This window comes from Mytilinidion resinicola (genome assembly GCF_010093595.1).
Source record: "Mytilinidion resinicola strain CBS 304.34 unplaced genomic scaffold BDZ99scaffold_4, whole genome shotgun sequence".
NCBI lineage: Eukaryota > Fungi > Ascomycota > Dothideomycetes > Mytilinidiales > Mytilinidiaceae > Mytilinidion > Mytilinidion resinicola.
This window is the reverse complement of record NW_022985440.1, coordinates 2,257,635-2,271,766: the sequence shown is the minus strand read 5'-3', so window position 1 is coordinate 2,271,766 and position 14,132 is coordinate 2,257,635. Positions and strand designations below refer to the sequence as shown.

General features: G+C 53.2%; 6 protein-coding genes across 6 annotated transcripts; 1 reads left to right on the top strand and 5 right to left on the bottom strand.

The window, feature by feature from the left end:
- Window positions 1–639: 639 nt before the first annotated feature.
- BDZ99DRAFT_381100 (Pkinase-domain-containing protein) lies at window positions 640–2,010 on the top strand (the record flags this gene model as incomplete). Its single annotated transcript, XM_033715220.1, has 2 exons — window positions 640–1,228; window positions 1,292–2,010. The coding sequence occupies 2 exons, from the start codon at window positions 640–642 to the stop codon at window positions 2,008–2,010; spliced, it is 1,308 nt and encodes a 435-aa protein (XP_033581431.1).
- Window positions 2,011–2,285: 275 nt separating this feature from the next.
- BDZ99DRAFT_238079 (uncharacterized protein) lies at window positions 2,286–3,265 on the bottom strand. Its single transcript, XM_033713583.1, has one exon. The coding sequence runs from the start codon at window positions 3,081–3,083 to the stop codon at window positions 2,562–2,564; it is 522 nt and encodes a 173-aa protein (XP_033581430.1). The 5' UTR covers window positions 3,084–3,265; the 3' UTR covers window positions 2,286–2,561.
- Window positions 3,266–5,772: 2,507 nt separating this feature from the next.
- Window positions 5,773–6,585, bottom strand: BDZ99DRAFT_238136 (uncharacterized protein). The gene has a single exon (XM_033713584.1). It carries the CDS (start codon window positions 6,119–6,121, stop codon window positions 5,819–5,821), a length of 303 nt encoding a protein of 100 aa, XP_033581429.1. The 5' UTR covers window positions 6,122–6,585; the 3' UTR covers window positions 5,773–5,818.
- Window positions 6,586–7,374: 789 nt separating this feature from the next.
- On the bottom strand, window positions 7,375–8,727 carry BDZ99DRAFT_381099 (uncharacterized protein; the record flags this gene model as incomplete). The annotated part of the gene is made up of 1 exon (XM_033715219.1): window positions 7,375–8,727. The coding sequence occupies one exon, from the start codon at window positions 8,725–8,727 to the stop codon at window positions 7,375–7,377; it is 1,353 nt and encodes a 450-aa protein (XP_033581428.1).
- Window positions 8,728–9,119: 392 nt separating this feature from the next.
- Window positions 9,120–11,749, bottom strand: BDZ99DRAFT_410999 (uncharacterized protein). The gene is made up of 5 exons (XM_033716607.1): window positions 11,620–11,749; window positions 11,543–11,571; window positions 11,456–11,490; window positions 10,176–11,406; window positions 9,120–10,129 (listed from the first exon to the last, which is right to left on the bottom strand). Exons 1-5 carry the CDS (start codon window positions 11,646–11,648, stop codon window positions 9,360–9,362), a joined length of 2,094 nt encoding a protein of 697 aa, XP_033581427.1. The 5' UTR covers window positions 11,649–11,749; the 3' UTR covers window positions 9,120–9,359.
- Window positions 11,750–11,923: 174 nt separating this feature from the next.
- On the bottom strand, window positions 11,924–13,414 carry BDZ99DRAFT_460108 (DUF1768-domain-containing protein). The gene is made up of 4 exons (XM_033719317.1): window positions 12,857–13,414; window positions 12,687–12,783; window positions 12,531–12,640; window positions 11,924–12,479 (listed from the first exon to the last, which is right to left on the bottom strand). The coding sequence occupies exons 1-4, from the start codon at window positions 13,082–13,084 to the stop codon at window positions 12,324–12,326; spliced, it is 591 nt and encodes a 196-aa protein (XP_033581426.1). The 5' UTR covers window positions 13,085–13,414; the 3' UTR covers window positions 11,924–12,323.
- Window positions 13,415–14,132: the final 718 nt, after the last annotated feature.

Genomic DNA, 14,132 nt, shown 5'->3' with positions numbered 1-14,132 from the left:
CGGTGTGCTCAGGGTTGGGTGAGGGCGTGCGTGTTGGGGTGATGCAGGAGGGCCATGGATCCCGATTCCTGCGCCAGGGCTGCCGTGAGTGGGCCGGCAACGCTCCTTGTTGCCTCCCACGGGCGTTCTGGCGGCCCACTGTTCTTGCATGGCGGCGATGCACGCGATGCAAAAGCCGCTGCTCTCGTCATAGCGCGAGCCTAGCGCGCTCCTTCCTATTTGTAGAGGGCTGTCTCGCCCTGCAACGGCCCACTCCACGACCCCAAGCCTCCTGCACCACTCATCACCCAGCCCCAGCCCACCCCGGCCACCGCGCAGACTACATACATCATACTCGCAGGCCTGCCTCCCGATCAACCACCGCGACCTACACTTCACCACCCGCACTCCTTCACCACTTGTCTGCTTGCCCACGCTCCCTCAGCCTCCTCGTCGTCTCTACCTCAGTGCTCCACCTGCTTCACCCCTCGCCCCCTCATCTACGACGACCTGCTCGCGTCCATCTGCTCTCTATCTCTTTAATACGTTGCCGTTCTCTTTTTCTTGAGCCGCGCACAGGATCCCTTTGGACTCCCGGACTCTGCCTTCCTTGCGGCCTTAGCTGGATCGTGAGGACCCCCTCTCCGCGCCCACCACAGCATGTTGCCCACCCCTCCCGCATCGCCCACCCTTAATGGATTCTGCGCGCCGGAAGAACGTCTAGGCCAGATCCTGGCCGGCCGTCTGCAACTGACAGGCATCCTTGGAGTCGGAGCCTATGGCGTGGTGTACACAGCCGTGGACATTCATACAAGCATTCCCTATGCCGTCAAGGCACTGAACAAGCTAGGTTTGGAGCCCCGCCAGCGGAAGTTCCAGCAGCGCGAGATCCAGCTTCACCACCAGGCGTCCGCCCATCCCAATGTGGTTTCCTTGGTAAAGATCATGGACTCTCCTGACTGCACATACGTGGTCATTGAGTACTGCCCGGAGGGTGATTTGTTTTCCAACATCACCGAACGAGGCAAGTATACTGGGAACGATGCCCTTGCCAAGCGGGCCTTTCTCCAGATCTTGGATGCCGTGGAGTACTGCCATTCCATCGGAATCTACCACCGGGACCTGAAGCCTGAGAATATCCTGGTCACCGACCAAGGACATACCGTCAAGCTTGCCGACTTTGGACTTGCCACTGCCGACCACCTCACCTCGGATTTCGGATGCGGTTCGACTTTCTACATGTCACCAGGTAATTTTCCTCGCCTTTAATCATTTGGTCACAGCCCGAGTCAGATACTAACCTTCCCCTCAGAATGCCAGACTTCCTCGCCTAAGGCCTATTCCTGCTATGCATCTGCTCCCAACGATGTCTGGTCCCTAGGAGTCATTCTGGTCAATCTCACCTGTGGGCGCAACCCGTGGAAGCGTGCCTCGTTCGAGGATACCACATTCCGGGCGTACATGAAGGATCCCAAGTTCTTACGGTCCATTCTCCCGTTATCTGCTGAGCTGGATTCCATTCTCAAGCGTATTTTTGAGTACAATCCTGCCAAGCGGATTACCATTCCGGAGCTGAGGCAATTGATTCTGAACTGCTCAATATTTACCACGAGGTCTGCAGCCCCCGCGCCGCTTCCCTCGCCCCCCTTCAAGCCAGTGGATTATGCCAGAGATACTGCCTTCAACGGAATCTATCAGGTACATACTGGCCCTCCAGTCACCCTCCCCGCACCACTTTACGTCCCATCCCACTTGGAGCTACCCTATACGCAACACTCCACGTCTTCCGGAAGCTCCGACTCGGACAATGATTCTGTGTTCTCTTCCAGTTCGTCAGTCTCATCTGCCTCGTCAACTTCCTCCTTCACCCATGTTCCGGCTGCGCCAAAAGGTTCTTCCCGCGGAATCCAATCTTCATACGTTTCCCCGCCACCCACCGCGTGGTACAATCCCTTCGTCCAGGCGGTCAACCTCGTCAAGCACGTCTCGTTCCAGCCTCCAATGATGGCCGCCCCAGTCCACGTATATTGACCGGACTGCCTGGCTTGGCCACACTGTACGGACCGTTCCTAATCGATGAAATACGCTTCTTGCCACGATGTGTTTATATAGCCCCCATTTGTTTTTCTTGTTCACAAAAGTCATGAAGAGATGAAAGCGTGTGTGGTTGTTGTCCCTTTTCTGCAGCGGTGTTGGTGTGGTCCTTTATTTATCCGAATCGAGTGTTCCGGCGTTGCGAAAACTTAGACCTATCGGCGCATCCGGAATCTGCCGAGCGAGAGAGAACGATGCTTCCGGAACATACCCGGATTCCACCTAGTATCTTTGGAGGAGACATTATTACCTTTGTCCTGGATGGAGGATAGCTCTGATGAACGATTAGAAAACGTTTCCGGTCTCAGCGTTGTTCATCCCGGATGGTTGTCTTATTACCGGTTTTCTTATTTACATTGGGAGGTTGTCAGCAAGTTCAACAGCGCGCAAATGCCTAGATGGCGGTGGTGTTTTCTCGTTCCTTACTTCACGGAGTTGTTACCTGGTCGGGTTGTGGCCACAACGGGGGGGGAGCAAAGCTTGTGGTCCTATTCGCATTTACATGGAGTTGAAGAGTATTGCCTACTTAATGGTCCATCCACCACGGCGAGCATGGGAGGTTCCGCAGTGGAGATTGATTCACGTTCATTCATGTCGTCATGACGACGGCCCCTTCTTTCCTTTACTTCTTTGAAAGATCTCGATACCAGAGCCATCTTGTTGGGCTCACTACTACGTTTTTGTCTGTACGCTATATGCTGGCTCGCAAGAGCCAGAAGCGAGGAGCGAGATGCTTGAAGATATGAATCAAAACACATACGTTGTGACTCGGCTGCGGTCGTGTCGCGCAAGCACACAAAAATCTGAACTCTAGTCATGCGCGAGTATTGTGATGCTGCTGCCGACGTCCCAACCCACGGATTCTCGTAACGGATCCTTCGTGATGATGGTCCACCGGGATCCGCCATGGATACGAACCTCTGAATATCCCACCCAGGCCTCCCAGACGGTCGGAGGCCGCTTTCGGAGTCGTCTCCTCGCGCTATAGAAGCTATTTCCGAACTACCCATGAAAGTCGGCGAGATTGCACTCGGATCCTCTTTTCCCACGATTGACTTTCTGGTTAGCGACCCCCGCGAAGCGCGTGGCTACCAGTCGTGTCTACACTGGGATCGTAAAAATGGAAATTGCGATTGTTGACTTTGATACCCATATACATGAAGCCTTTCCCAATCCACAAGCACCCACACAAGCGAGCTTGGAGGTCTAAACGTGGATTCAGCCTAATGCTCACTCGACACCCATGGATCTCAAGACGCACGCAGCCTATCCAAAGCCCTCATTCGCCCAAAAGCAAACGCAAACCCAAAACAACCAGTCACCGCAGCCGGGCCCGTCGCAACCACACACGCTTTTCCAAGTTTGCTTTTTTTTTTTCGCGACTCCGGTAAGTGAGGCGTACTTGGAATGGTCAGATGACCCCGGACCTCTTAGGTAGGAAGTGCAGGCGAACGATGCGGGCTGCAGGCTGACCGGAAGCAAGTCAGCGCAACGCAGCGCAGCCCGATTCCATTCGTTCTCCACACGCTCACTTGCAGAGTGCAGCTTTCGCTTCGCTTACCCGCCCGTCTCACTTGCCTCTGACTTGACGGGGCCTGGGCGAATGCTGGAGAAGCCCAGGTGGTGGAAACTTGCTTTTTGGGTGGTTGGTGTTGAGGGGTTTTATTTTCTGGGGACCGGTCACTGGGGCGGCCAACCGGTTAGTGCTCCGCTGCGGCTTTTGTGGACTTTTGGGATTTTGGGGGAGGGAGGCATACCGGGAATCTGGCCGGCTGCCTGGTGGATGATGAGATGGAGAGAAGAGCCAAGACACGACGCTGTCCTGCTGTGACATGGGCCCATTTGCTCCCTTCCCTCGTGCCTTGAGGCGTGAAAGCTTCACTTTTTCTCGAGGAAAATTACGCCGCCCTGGTTAGGCCGGGACAGCACGGCCCGGGATGAGCTGTCCCGCATATTTGCTGAAACCCCTCTAATACCATCCGTAATTTACGACCGTTAGCTTCCCCACCATCTCCCTCGCTCCCTCTTTCTCTCCCACATTCCATCAGGCCACCTCTAACAAACACTCCCATAGAGTGCGATCTAGGTTAATAACGATGCGACCGATGCAACGTTCTCCTATCCGTCGTCGTTGAGGAATATTGGATCTACAGCCACTTACGCATTACCCATGCGGCACATGCATCCATTGGGGCAGTGCCGCCGATGCGATGATGGGTGTGCGTGGTGATCTATCTCTTCTGGCCACTGCGCTGGGGGTGAAGGTTGGGAAGCCTGGTCGGTGGGTGGAAAGGGTGTCGGGGGGTTAGCCGAATATAGTGTGATATCCGGACGTCGAGATATTGAACAGGGTGGGGAGGGGTTCAGGCGGGAATGGATGGGTGGCTGTGGTTTGTTGAGGGTGTACAGCGGTTCACGAGGTTGATGGGTGTGAGGCGCAGGCAGCAGCGATATTGGATAGATGAAGGTGGAGTACTGATAGATTAAGGGGAAGATTAATATGTGAGTAAAGCTCTATCAGCGAAGACCGTAGTGCTCTCAATTCCGGTATGGCCGTTGGTGGCAGTAGGAGAGTCGGAGGACGGGTCGTTTCCTGTCTGGGTATGGTGTACACGTGACTTGAGTCTTGAGGTTGGGGATAGCAGTAGTGTGGTGACTATCTCCCTTCTGCAGTCTGCCGACGCACCTCACTCTCGCCCACTCCGTGGACCCTCACATACGGACTACCTGCTAGCATTGAAGAGGCTCGAAATGTCTACTCACCCGCATCGTGAAGTTTGATGCAGTGGAAATTAGGCTACCTTTTAATCAGCTAAACACCTGCTGGCGGGGCCACTCCTCATAGTGGTGTCGAGTGAACAAGAAACGAGCCTGAGCAGTGAGATTTCCGCGTGTCCAAACTTATGACCTAGCACTATATCTAACCTTACGTCTACAAGAATGCAACGAGCGTGACTGGAAAGAAGTTCTCGTTCTTCTCAAATGTCATTACATGGGTCAGATTCGCAGACTTGTACTTTATTAATTCTATTGGGTATTTATTGGAGAGCAAGCGCCATGCAAGCGAGAAGTTATGGGAGAAGCAAAGAAGAAAACCACTAGGACCAGCGCTTTCCTATCGTTTGCTCGCAACACATTCCGTCAAGAATAGTGGACTTAAAGAGACAGAAGAAGAGAGGCCTCAATGGCCCATAACTCGACGCAAGAGCGGTTGAAATAATGCCGAGAACGTGGTGGAGAAGGAGTAGGCATTTGTGTAGGAATTGGGCTGCCTTGAACGCGTGGGATGCTAAGATAGGGCTGGTACAATGGGCAAAGGCTCTCCTCGGTTTGCTACATCAGCGACAATATCTTCCCTTGCTAAGATGTGGCGTTCTTGACCAGCCGCTCTTCGAAATAGGCGTGATGGTAACTGGCCTAACTAGTGAGACCGTCCGGATGAATCCCATGGTCCTTGAGAATATCTGCGGCTACCTCCCGAGAGACCTGCATATTCGCCATGCAGCTAATTTTGGCGGTGCGAATAAGCACATGGAGCTATGCTTGACGATTGAAGGGGCCAAGAACGGCGGTCGCATCAGGATTTCTAACTACGAGTCCCGAATTCCCTGCGTTGGGTCTGATGTCTCCCGGAGGGTTGGTGCGACGCGTTGACTTCGGACTGGGCCGCTCCATCGGATACGGAGTCGGATTGCTTACGTGCGCTGGTGTCGCTTGGGACCAGTCGGGGGCTTAGTGGCACGGCTCAGACGTTCAATCCGCCGACCACTCGTGGGAGTGGAGGGCGCGACGCCACCGCTGAGATCTGGGGATATGCCCAACGTCTGGCGAGGTCGGCAGCGGCGGCTTCATCCCGTGCACGTCGAGTCCTGGCCTCATCTTCGGCGCGGATCCTGGCTTCATCCTGGGCGCGGCAAGCAGCTGCAGCGCGGCGAACAGCTCCGGCTTGACGTTGCTGTTCTGTCAGGACGTTGTCGTCGTCACTCAACTCTGCTCCCTGCTCATACTGCTGCTGATCGTTGGTCGCGGGAGGTGTCTGGGAGGTCATATTGAAAAGTCTGTGGTGGAGAGTCGTACCGACGTGCGTTAGACAAGGCCCAGTCAAAGTGAGCCGTGGATGCAAAGGTGTGAGGGCTAGACCGAGCAGCTAGCTGGATTGTGTGCGGGTTGATACGGTCGAGGTGGAGGAGGTTGTAGATGTACAGGAGGTCAACGGGGCGGTAGAGCTACAAGGCCAGGAGCTGGGCAAAGGTGAGATCCGACCGAACAAGTGAAGCGAGATGAAGTGAGATGATATCCTCCTCACGTGAAGTGAGACGGCGGTGAGCGTCGGCTTAGAAATGACACGGCATCACAGATCCAATGCAATGAACTCGAGCGGATTCGCGAGCGGGTTCTCTGGGAGTTGGCGGACCTTTCGCCGCAACCTCTGAGACGATAGGCTTTGGTGTTCCATCTAAAGGAAAGAGGTGAGATAGAAGACCTGTGGACTTGAGATGGAAGACGTGAGATAGAAGAGGTGAAATGGCAGACGTGAGATGGAAGAGATGAGATGAGATGAGTTGGCGTTCCGTGAATCCCTCCCCAGAACAAGCCTATATATTTTGGCCAATTCTGCAATCCCCCAACTAATTCGAGCAGCAGGCCGGTCGGGCGCAGTGGCAATAGCCCTGCGCAAAGTAGTCAGCGTCCCCTTCCGGGACGTCGTACCCCAACAACCTACAGGGGCTGTGAGTTCGAATCCAGCCCTTGTCAGGAATCGACATTATGGCAGTTTCCCGAAGAATCACCCGAAAGGCCGCGCAGCGTGGAAACATAAGCCCATCGTCGCGGACGGAGTAAACGCCCGGAGTTTCTACATCCTCCCCCAAGGAGGGTGGTCTTTTGCTCTCTGAATATGATTTTATTTTTTTCGTTATGTCGCCACTAGGGTGGTGCAGGAGAGGGATGGAGAAAACGGATTAAGGCGAGGAGGAGATGAAGAAGGCAAGCCAGGCGGAGACGGAGATACAAGCGCCATGGGAAGCTGCCAGTAAACTGTCAATGAATGGACGGGCGTCTAGTTCACGCGCTTCGGAATGGATATTCGCGTTCCAGATTTTGGCACCTTTGAGCTACCCCAGACGGTGTCAGCAGGGTGTCAGGACCATTGCTGAAGCTTCTTGGTTTAGACGTCTTAGTTCCTTGCTCTCCCAGAGAATGATAGCAGTGAAATAAAGCAGACATGTTACAGGTTTGTAAATTAGAACCTACATACACGTACATTACCAAATCTTGAACTTATTTGAGGTACTCGTACCATCACGATCCTGAATCGTCTTTTGTTTCAACCCCCACTCCGATATTTTTATCCACCTCCACCGGCCACTTGCCCAAGCTCTCATACCACTGAATCGCACTACCTATCAAGAAGGCCCAGCTACCCCAAAACGTGCTACAGCTCGCCTGGTACTGCGCCCAACTGTGCGTATCATATCCAAAAGCGGGACAAAGCGTGAACCCGAGTCCACCGATGGTATTCCAGAATCCAATGTGCCACCCCAGCGTACCGAGAGCGGGCTTGTACCATTTCGACTGGGTCTCGATCATGAAGAGCAAGCCCGAGAGTACGAAGCCGGTGCCGCCAAGCACTTGCGGTGTCCAGTAGATGCCAGCTTCGAGGCCGGTGGAGAGGTGGTTTAGGACACCAGGGAGCGCGGTAAAGCCAGAGATCCAGAAGACGGATGCGGCGAGGAATTGGGTGAAGGAAGCCAAAAAGCCGAGGCTGTGGAGGTGGTGTGTCAGGAGATCATGGGTGGAAGGCCACCATGTCCATGTCTTGTCGGACTCGGCAATACTGTCGTGGGAGCTGGAGGCAGTGCCCCCTAAACTCCGTTTGTTCCTGTGGTGATGCACACATGTTTGGCCCGAGGGGTGGAACTGTAAGGTATGGTCCTCCAGAGCTTGAGAAACGGCCCAGCCGAAGCAGCCAGTGCGGGATTCATTGATGCTTTCGAATAGGAGTAGTATTGAGCCGATTTCGAAGATTGTAGCGCCGATGAAGGCGGTGATGCCGCCGCCGGTCAATTCCTCGTTTTTGAATTCCGTGGAGGGTTTTATGAGTGGGAGGAAGACGAAGAACGCGTTTATAACCCATACCACACTACCGAGTGTGAAGAGGACCGCCACGTCGTAAGATATGTCCCAGATGGGGTATGTGGTGACCATGCGAAGTATGCCTTGAGCAATGCCACGAAGGGAGGCGGTAGGAGCTGGTGTGGTGTATTTCGCGCTAGATTTGGCGTATGCAGGGTTGACAAGGAGAGTATGTCGCCCTTTGCGGTTGTTGCGCGAAGTCCACTTGTAGGCAACGCTGGAGGCTGGCTGGGTATCCTCTGAAGACTTCTCGTGTGCTTCAGACTCTTCATCTTCTCGGATGTGCGTGGAATGGGGCTCGACGTGTTTCCCGAACTTGGAGTTAGGGTTGAAGTTTGCGCTTGTTGGGTTTAGGAAAGATAGCGGTCCGTTGACACGAGTGGTATCGAGGTCGAGGGATGAGTGGGATTGAAGTGGAATGTGTGAAGAGTGGAAGGCTTTGTTTCGTTGCGTCCTTCGCCGAGTTTGATCGCCTGAGGAGGAGGTCTGGCTGCGTCGGGGGTGTTCAGGATGAGGCATTGAGCCATCTGCTCGGTATGACTGGCTTCTGCGCGTGATGGGTGTCGGTCGGGACGTGTCGCCGTCGACTGCTGGCGGGGAGTCTTTCTCCATTGTTGCGAGGGAATGAGCGTGGGCTGTGGGCGCAAAGGCAAGAATATGGGTGAATGTTATTTAATTATAACGGAGCGGCGAAGGCATAGTGGCTATGGTAATGCTTAGAGGTCAGAAGACTCCCAGATTTGATGAGGTGGAGCGTCATCGCCCTAGTGTACTAGCGAGGTGCCTGCCAAGTGCCAAGTTTTGTGTACGGCGGCAGCGGGTGATCGGCATGTGGGCCTGGACTCTTTCTTTCAACCTCATCGTCAGCTTCATATATTCCATTGCTTTCATCACATTAGTCGAAGAAAGTGGCTAGTGAGGTATCTCTATTATGGATGCCATCAGTTATTTTGAACATTGGCCAAGCTCGCCTGTGTATACAAAGAATACGTTCCGCTGCTCGATTCATTTTGGCATTCTGCAGTCGCTGGGACTTTTCCGATGCCCTTCTCAGGTTTTGCAGTAATGTAGAAAGTCAATCTGAATCCTGTGAACTATAACGGCCCGGCCCAATATATGTACATCAATAGTGAAACAAAGTTGGCCCCAAATCACGAAGTCGTTGAGTCCAGGAAATCAAACCCTTCGTAATTGAACGGCTTGAAGAGCTCGTTTGAAAGATCAGCGCCTGAACTGCCTAGTAGGGTATCAAAGTTTTCGAAAGCAGTATCAAAGTTCAGCCAGTCGGGGGAGGAGTCGGTAAAGTCGAAATCATTCATTGGGAATTGTTCCGCACGCTCGCTGCTGATAGGATGCTGGCCAGGCATCTGAACTGGAGTGTTCATGTTGTAATTCATCAAAGGAGTCGGCGCTGAGTTGTTGAGGCGTGAGTCAACTGAATGGTTCGAGTGCGTTTGCTGCTGATTTGATGCCGAGCTTGCGGGATTTGCGGAGGTGGCATTGCTCTTCTGCGCTGATCCAGTCGACGGCTGTATGGATCTAGGCCTGCTGCTATTTCGCTCGTCATTACTCAAGGCTGCCATGCCTAGGTCAGCCATGGCGCCTGCGGACCACCACGCTGTTCGGAGGCGGTTCAAGATCTTGACACATTGCTTGAGTTCTTCCTTCGCACGATTTCGATGCATCTTAAGCCGCCGCTGTCGCCAATGTCGATAGACTACGCTCATCGCTAGAGACAGAGCGTATGGTACTATTGGTAAAGGTGGCAGAGATTCAGGAGGCTCGCTGGTCAGAATTGATATCACGCGAGTCGCTGATAGGCTCTGCCGAACGTTCGAGCCTGTTGCTCTAACCGGGTCGTTGATCGAGAGCGATTTATGAGAAGCCATCGCCATCGAGTGGTGGAATAGGGACAACAGAGCTAGCGAAGTCAGCCACGTGACACGTATTTAGAACCAAGCACATACTTATCATCGGACCTTCAAGTCTATCCTCTCCATCACCAACCAACTCCTCGAAACCTAAGAAGTCGTCGTCTTCCCATCCGGTCACCGCAGGGTCTACACCAGGACGATAAAAGTCAATGACTTTGTCCAACATCTTAGATATCTGGAGCCAAACTCCAAAAGGGCTTTGGCGTTTCTCCTTGTCCATCTCAGTTGGAATCTTAGTGAGGCCGTTGTCGGCATCATTCATAATCAAAGGCCTTCCGTTGATGCAAGCGTTGATTTTGTCGAGACTCCAAAGACACCAAAAGATATCGTTATGGCTGTCGGAGTGCTCGTCTCTTGTATGCTTCCACTGACGGCCAAAATGGAGGCCAAAGGTGTGTGCATGATGAATCGCCTGGGCTAAATGCATGGAGGATTCCTCGGCTCCGTCAGGTCCTTCGCAGTGTAATGAAATCAGGGCTAACACCTGGACAAGCACGATACGATTGGTCTCCAGTTTCGCCTCTATCGAAGTGACGACGGACGTGTAAAGCCTCTGGGAGAACTCTCTAGGGTTGAGAAGACGTGGATCATCGGACAGAATTAGATGTGGTCGGGCTTCGACATGCTTGGACGCTACAATGAAGATGGCTTGGAGCAACGTTCGTGACTCGGTGTCGTTGGCGTATCTTGCTAGAAAGAGTTTCTCGTCCAATATCGGCAAAAGAGGCTGCACGTAGGTGAAATAAATACGGAGTAAAGCTTGCTGATTTTCTCGATTTGGTACGATGGATACTCCGATGGCATCTAGATAGTTTTGCAATGCTGCTTGAATTACCACTGACTTGGATGACGGGAGACTGGTGTCATTGATCGGCGTGTCAGGTGGGCCAGGTCGACTTCCAAATTCAGGTTCTCGTTCGTTCTCTCGACCTTGGACCCACTGTCCCAGTGGAACGCAATGCGCAGCGGGAGGTTGTCCACGGGCGTGGATCTCTTCCCGAAGAACGGCCTCTGGATTGAGATAGCCTACAAAACTTGGTGGCGTCGCGGGTCTGACATTCTCTAGTGGGATTTGGGGGCTGTGTCGTTGCTCGTTCCCTGAATCAGGAGTGAGTTCGTTGAAATGCGATGGAATATCTCCAGAATGGCCGGAGTGGTCCGTCCGCGAGGTTCCAGGGTCAGTTGTTGGGGGCCGACCATCAGGAGGACTCTCGGTAGTGGTGTCAAGAGTTACATCATCATCAAATGTATGGCTGCAGCGCTTCTATTTGTTTTGTTAGGGCGCTGCCCGCGACAAACTCGGATTATCTTACTCTGCGCTTCTTGCAAGCTTCACATGCCCGATGAACTGCATCAAGTTAATGAATGAATATGGCTGGTATGGCTCGAGATGACCATACCTCTCTTCCGCTTCCGGAAGAACTCGTTGCTGTGATGCTAATGAGCCTTTTGTCGCGACATGAGAGATTTTACTGACTTGGCGGCAAACGTGATCATAGTCGACATGGCGGCGGGTCTCGGAACTCGGAGCAGTTAAGGTGTGCGGCGCTGTCGCAATATCAAAGGCTCAAGGGGCGGCGAGGAAGCGCCCAGCTGCATCAGAGGGCCAGTTTTGCGGGCGTGGTATCGGGTGCTGGTGGTTCGAGGATCGCGGTGTGATGTGGAGAGAGGCGGTCGGTCATCCGCGACCCACTTTTTCTCCACGTCTCAAGCTTCTAGTTTGCGGCTCCAGCTCCGAGGTATTGGACCTCTAGCGCTTGTCCGCCTCAAAACACCACATCCCCTATTCTAATCGCGGCGACTATTCGTCAGCCATGCCAAGGCGGCGCTTTGATGAGGTCTCAAGGTGATGCTAAAGCCTGATTATCCTTCTCGAAGCTGATTCCATTTGGATGGTATATAACGACGCTTTGACAACAGAGATACCACTGCAGAGCCCTCCCAACGGTCGTAAGATGAGCTATTTCCCAGCTCTCTGATTCTGGGTGTATCGCTCTGCTTCTTTCAAACTGGACCGTATCCTGCCATGCTACATCCTACAGTCATATACCTGCTAGTAACGCCTACCGCTCTGGCAATAGAAATACCATTGCGATGCACCCCCAACAGTCGCAAGGGATTCGTTTTGCGAGCCTTTGATTGGGCGTAAGCGGACACAACCTCAAGTCCACCTCACGCAGCCTACTCGGTAGTACTAGCAGCCTTTGCGTGCTCTCGAAGCCTCTCTCGGACCGTCATCAGGGCCTTTCCGAGCAGGTTTTGGCCCCATTTGTGACGATTCCGCTCCGCTCCCTTCTCTGCAAAGCCGACGCCCCATATCTTATCGAACGGCGAGGCCTGCAAGATCGTCAGCATCTTCTAACAGTTCTAACATATGCAACTACGCACCTCAACGAGTTCCCGATCCCCAGTCGCTAATAACAACTTCTGCAGCTCCACCGCCTGCTTACTCTTGGTGAACTTGTGCCAGTTGCCTTCCTCCACAATCCGCAGTTTGTCTACAAATGTCAACAAAACTCTCATCAAGCGTCCTGATCAACTCACTGTCATCCCACACTTTCGGGTCAAAATCTGTCACCTGTCGCCCTAGAACCTTATGTGTTTTCGGATCGGTCTCTATCAGCATTCGCTGCGCCACATCCTGCATGGAAACCGCCATGTCAGCAACCACTCTATAGCTTCACGCGACATTATGCAACTGAAGCGTCACCCACCTCGTCCCCAAACAACCGCGCTTTCGACACCATCATCCACATCTCCGCCGAGCTATACGACGCGCCCTCATGCTCCCATTCGCTCTCGTACCACTGCGATAGGAAGCCATAAGCGTGGCCGTATTCGTGCCAGAAGAAGATCGCGCCGGTGCTCTCTGCATCTGGAGATGCGGAAGATGTGGTGGAACTTGTAGCGGTGGCTTTGCCTTTGCCTTTCGACTTTCGCATTTTGGAGGATTAAGAGAGAAAAGGATTGTAATAATTATTCAGGCAGCCTTATGTCGCTCTGACTCAATCTTCATAATTGGCACGGTGATGGTTAGGTGTGGCTGTGGCTGTGCAGCTGTGACTCCGCACCTCAGCCGCTTGACCGTTGGTCGAGAACGCCTAAATGAGCCACAGTTCTGGGTCGCGGGATCCAGGTCGCCTGATTTGGGCCCGGTGCGTGTTTATTTTGACCGCTTGTTGGCGCCGTCTGAGGTCCTTCAATGAGTTTACAGGGTGAGAATTTACCTAGAAACCACGGCTCGATTTGGGCTCTCGGAGCTGATGGAAATTCTAGGGACGCGAAATCAGTGAATATAATCGTCACAATTGCACGCTCAGGAAATTAGTTGAGGCGCTCCTGACGTTGGCATGATGTGGTCAAGAGATTATCTGGACATGCCCTAAATTAGAGCAGGTATCCTGCTCAACGCCAGCAGGCTTCGAATCAAGTCGCTGGACCGTCACCTTTGCAGAGTTGTTAAATTAGCTGAGGGCCCTCAGACGGTGGCAATACGTTGCCAAAATTCTCGTTCGGGTCTCCTAATTGGACCTGCCCCGGTGGCTGCTCTAAGACTTTACATCGATCTACGACAGCACGCAGATCAAGTCGGGACACGGCCTACACACAGTGAGTTATTCCAAGCCTGCTTTGGGGCTCACGTACCAGACGCTAATCATTCTAGACAAGATGGCCTTGTGTGCGCGGTGCTACGGCGAGGGCATTCCCTTCCTAGTGCTCGTTATTGACTGGTACATCACGGTAGGAATCATGTCACCAAGAGGACGCATAGCTGATTAGCGAATGAATTGAGACAAATGGGACCTCAGCTCCAGCGAGACAAAGGAAGAGCAAGGATCTCGCCTCGCCAAGGCCTTCATGAAAGCAGGAGACGCCGGACGAGCGGTCTACTATAAGCGGTGTCTTAACTAGTTCGAAAGCGGGACACTCCCGCTGCAACTCAGGTTGAAAATTGATGTGAACTCTGTCTTATTTCGGGGGCCCGAAGGC

What these genes read in the sequence shown, in the direction of transcription:
- BDZ99DRAFT_238079 (XM_033713583.1), bottom strand. Translation starts at nt 3,083, where the DNA reads ATGGGTAGTTCGGAAATAGCTTCTATAGCGCGAGGAGACGACTCCGAA.
- BDZ99DRAFT_238136 (XM_033713584.1), bottom strand. Translation starts at nt 6,121, where the DNA reads ATGACCTCCCAGACACCTCCCGCGACCAACGATCAGCAGCAGTATGAG.
- BDZ99DRAFT_410999 (XM_033716607.1), bottom strand. Translation starts at nt 11,648, where the DNA reads ATGTCGACTATGATCACGTTTGCCGCCAA. An exon ending in CTTCCGGAAGCGGAAGAGAG is followed by an intron (nt 11,491 to 11,542) that starts GTATGGTCATCT and finishes AACTTGATGCAG; the next exon opens with TTCATCGGGCATGTGAAGCT. An exon ending in AAGCTTGCAAGAAGCGCAGA is followed by an intron (nt 11,407 to 11,455) that starts GTAAGATAATCC and finishes CAAAACAAATAG; the next exon opens with AAGCGCTGCAGCCATACATT.
- BDZ99DRAFT_460108 (XM_033719317.1), bottom strand. Translation starts at nt 13,084, where the DNA reads ATGCGAAAGTCGAAAGGCAAAGGCAAAGCCACCGCTACAAGTTCCACC. An exon ending in CGCGGTTGTTTGGGGACGAG is followed by an intron (nt 12,784 to 12,856) that starts GTGGGTGACGCT and finishes GTTTCCATGCAG; the next exon opens with GATGTGGCGCAGCGAATGCT. An exon ending in GGGATCGGGAACTCGTTGAG is followed by an intron (nt 12,480 to 12,530) that starts GTGCGTAGTTGC and finishes ACGATCTTGCAG; the next exon opens with GCCTCGCCGTTCGATAAGAT.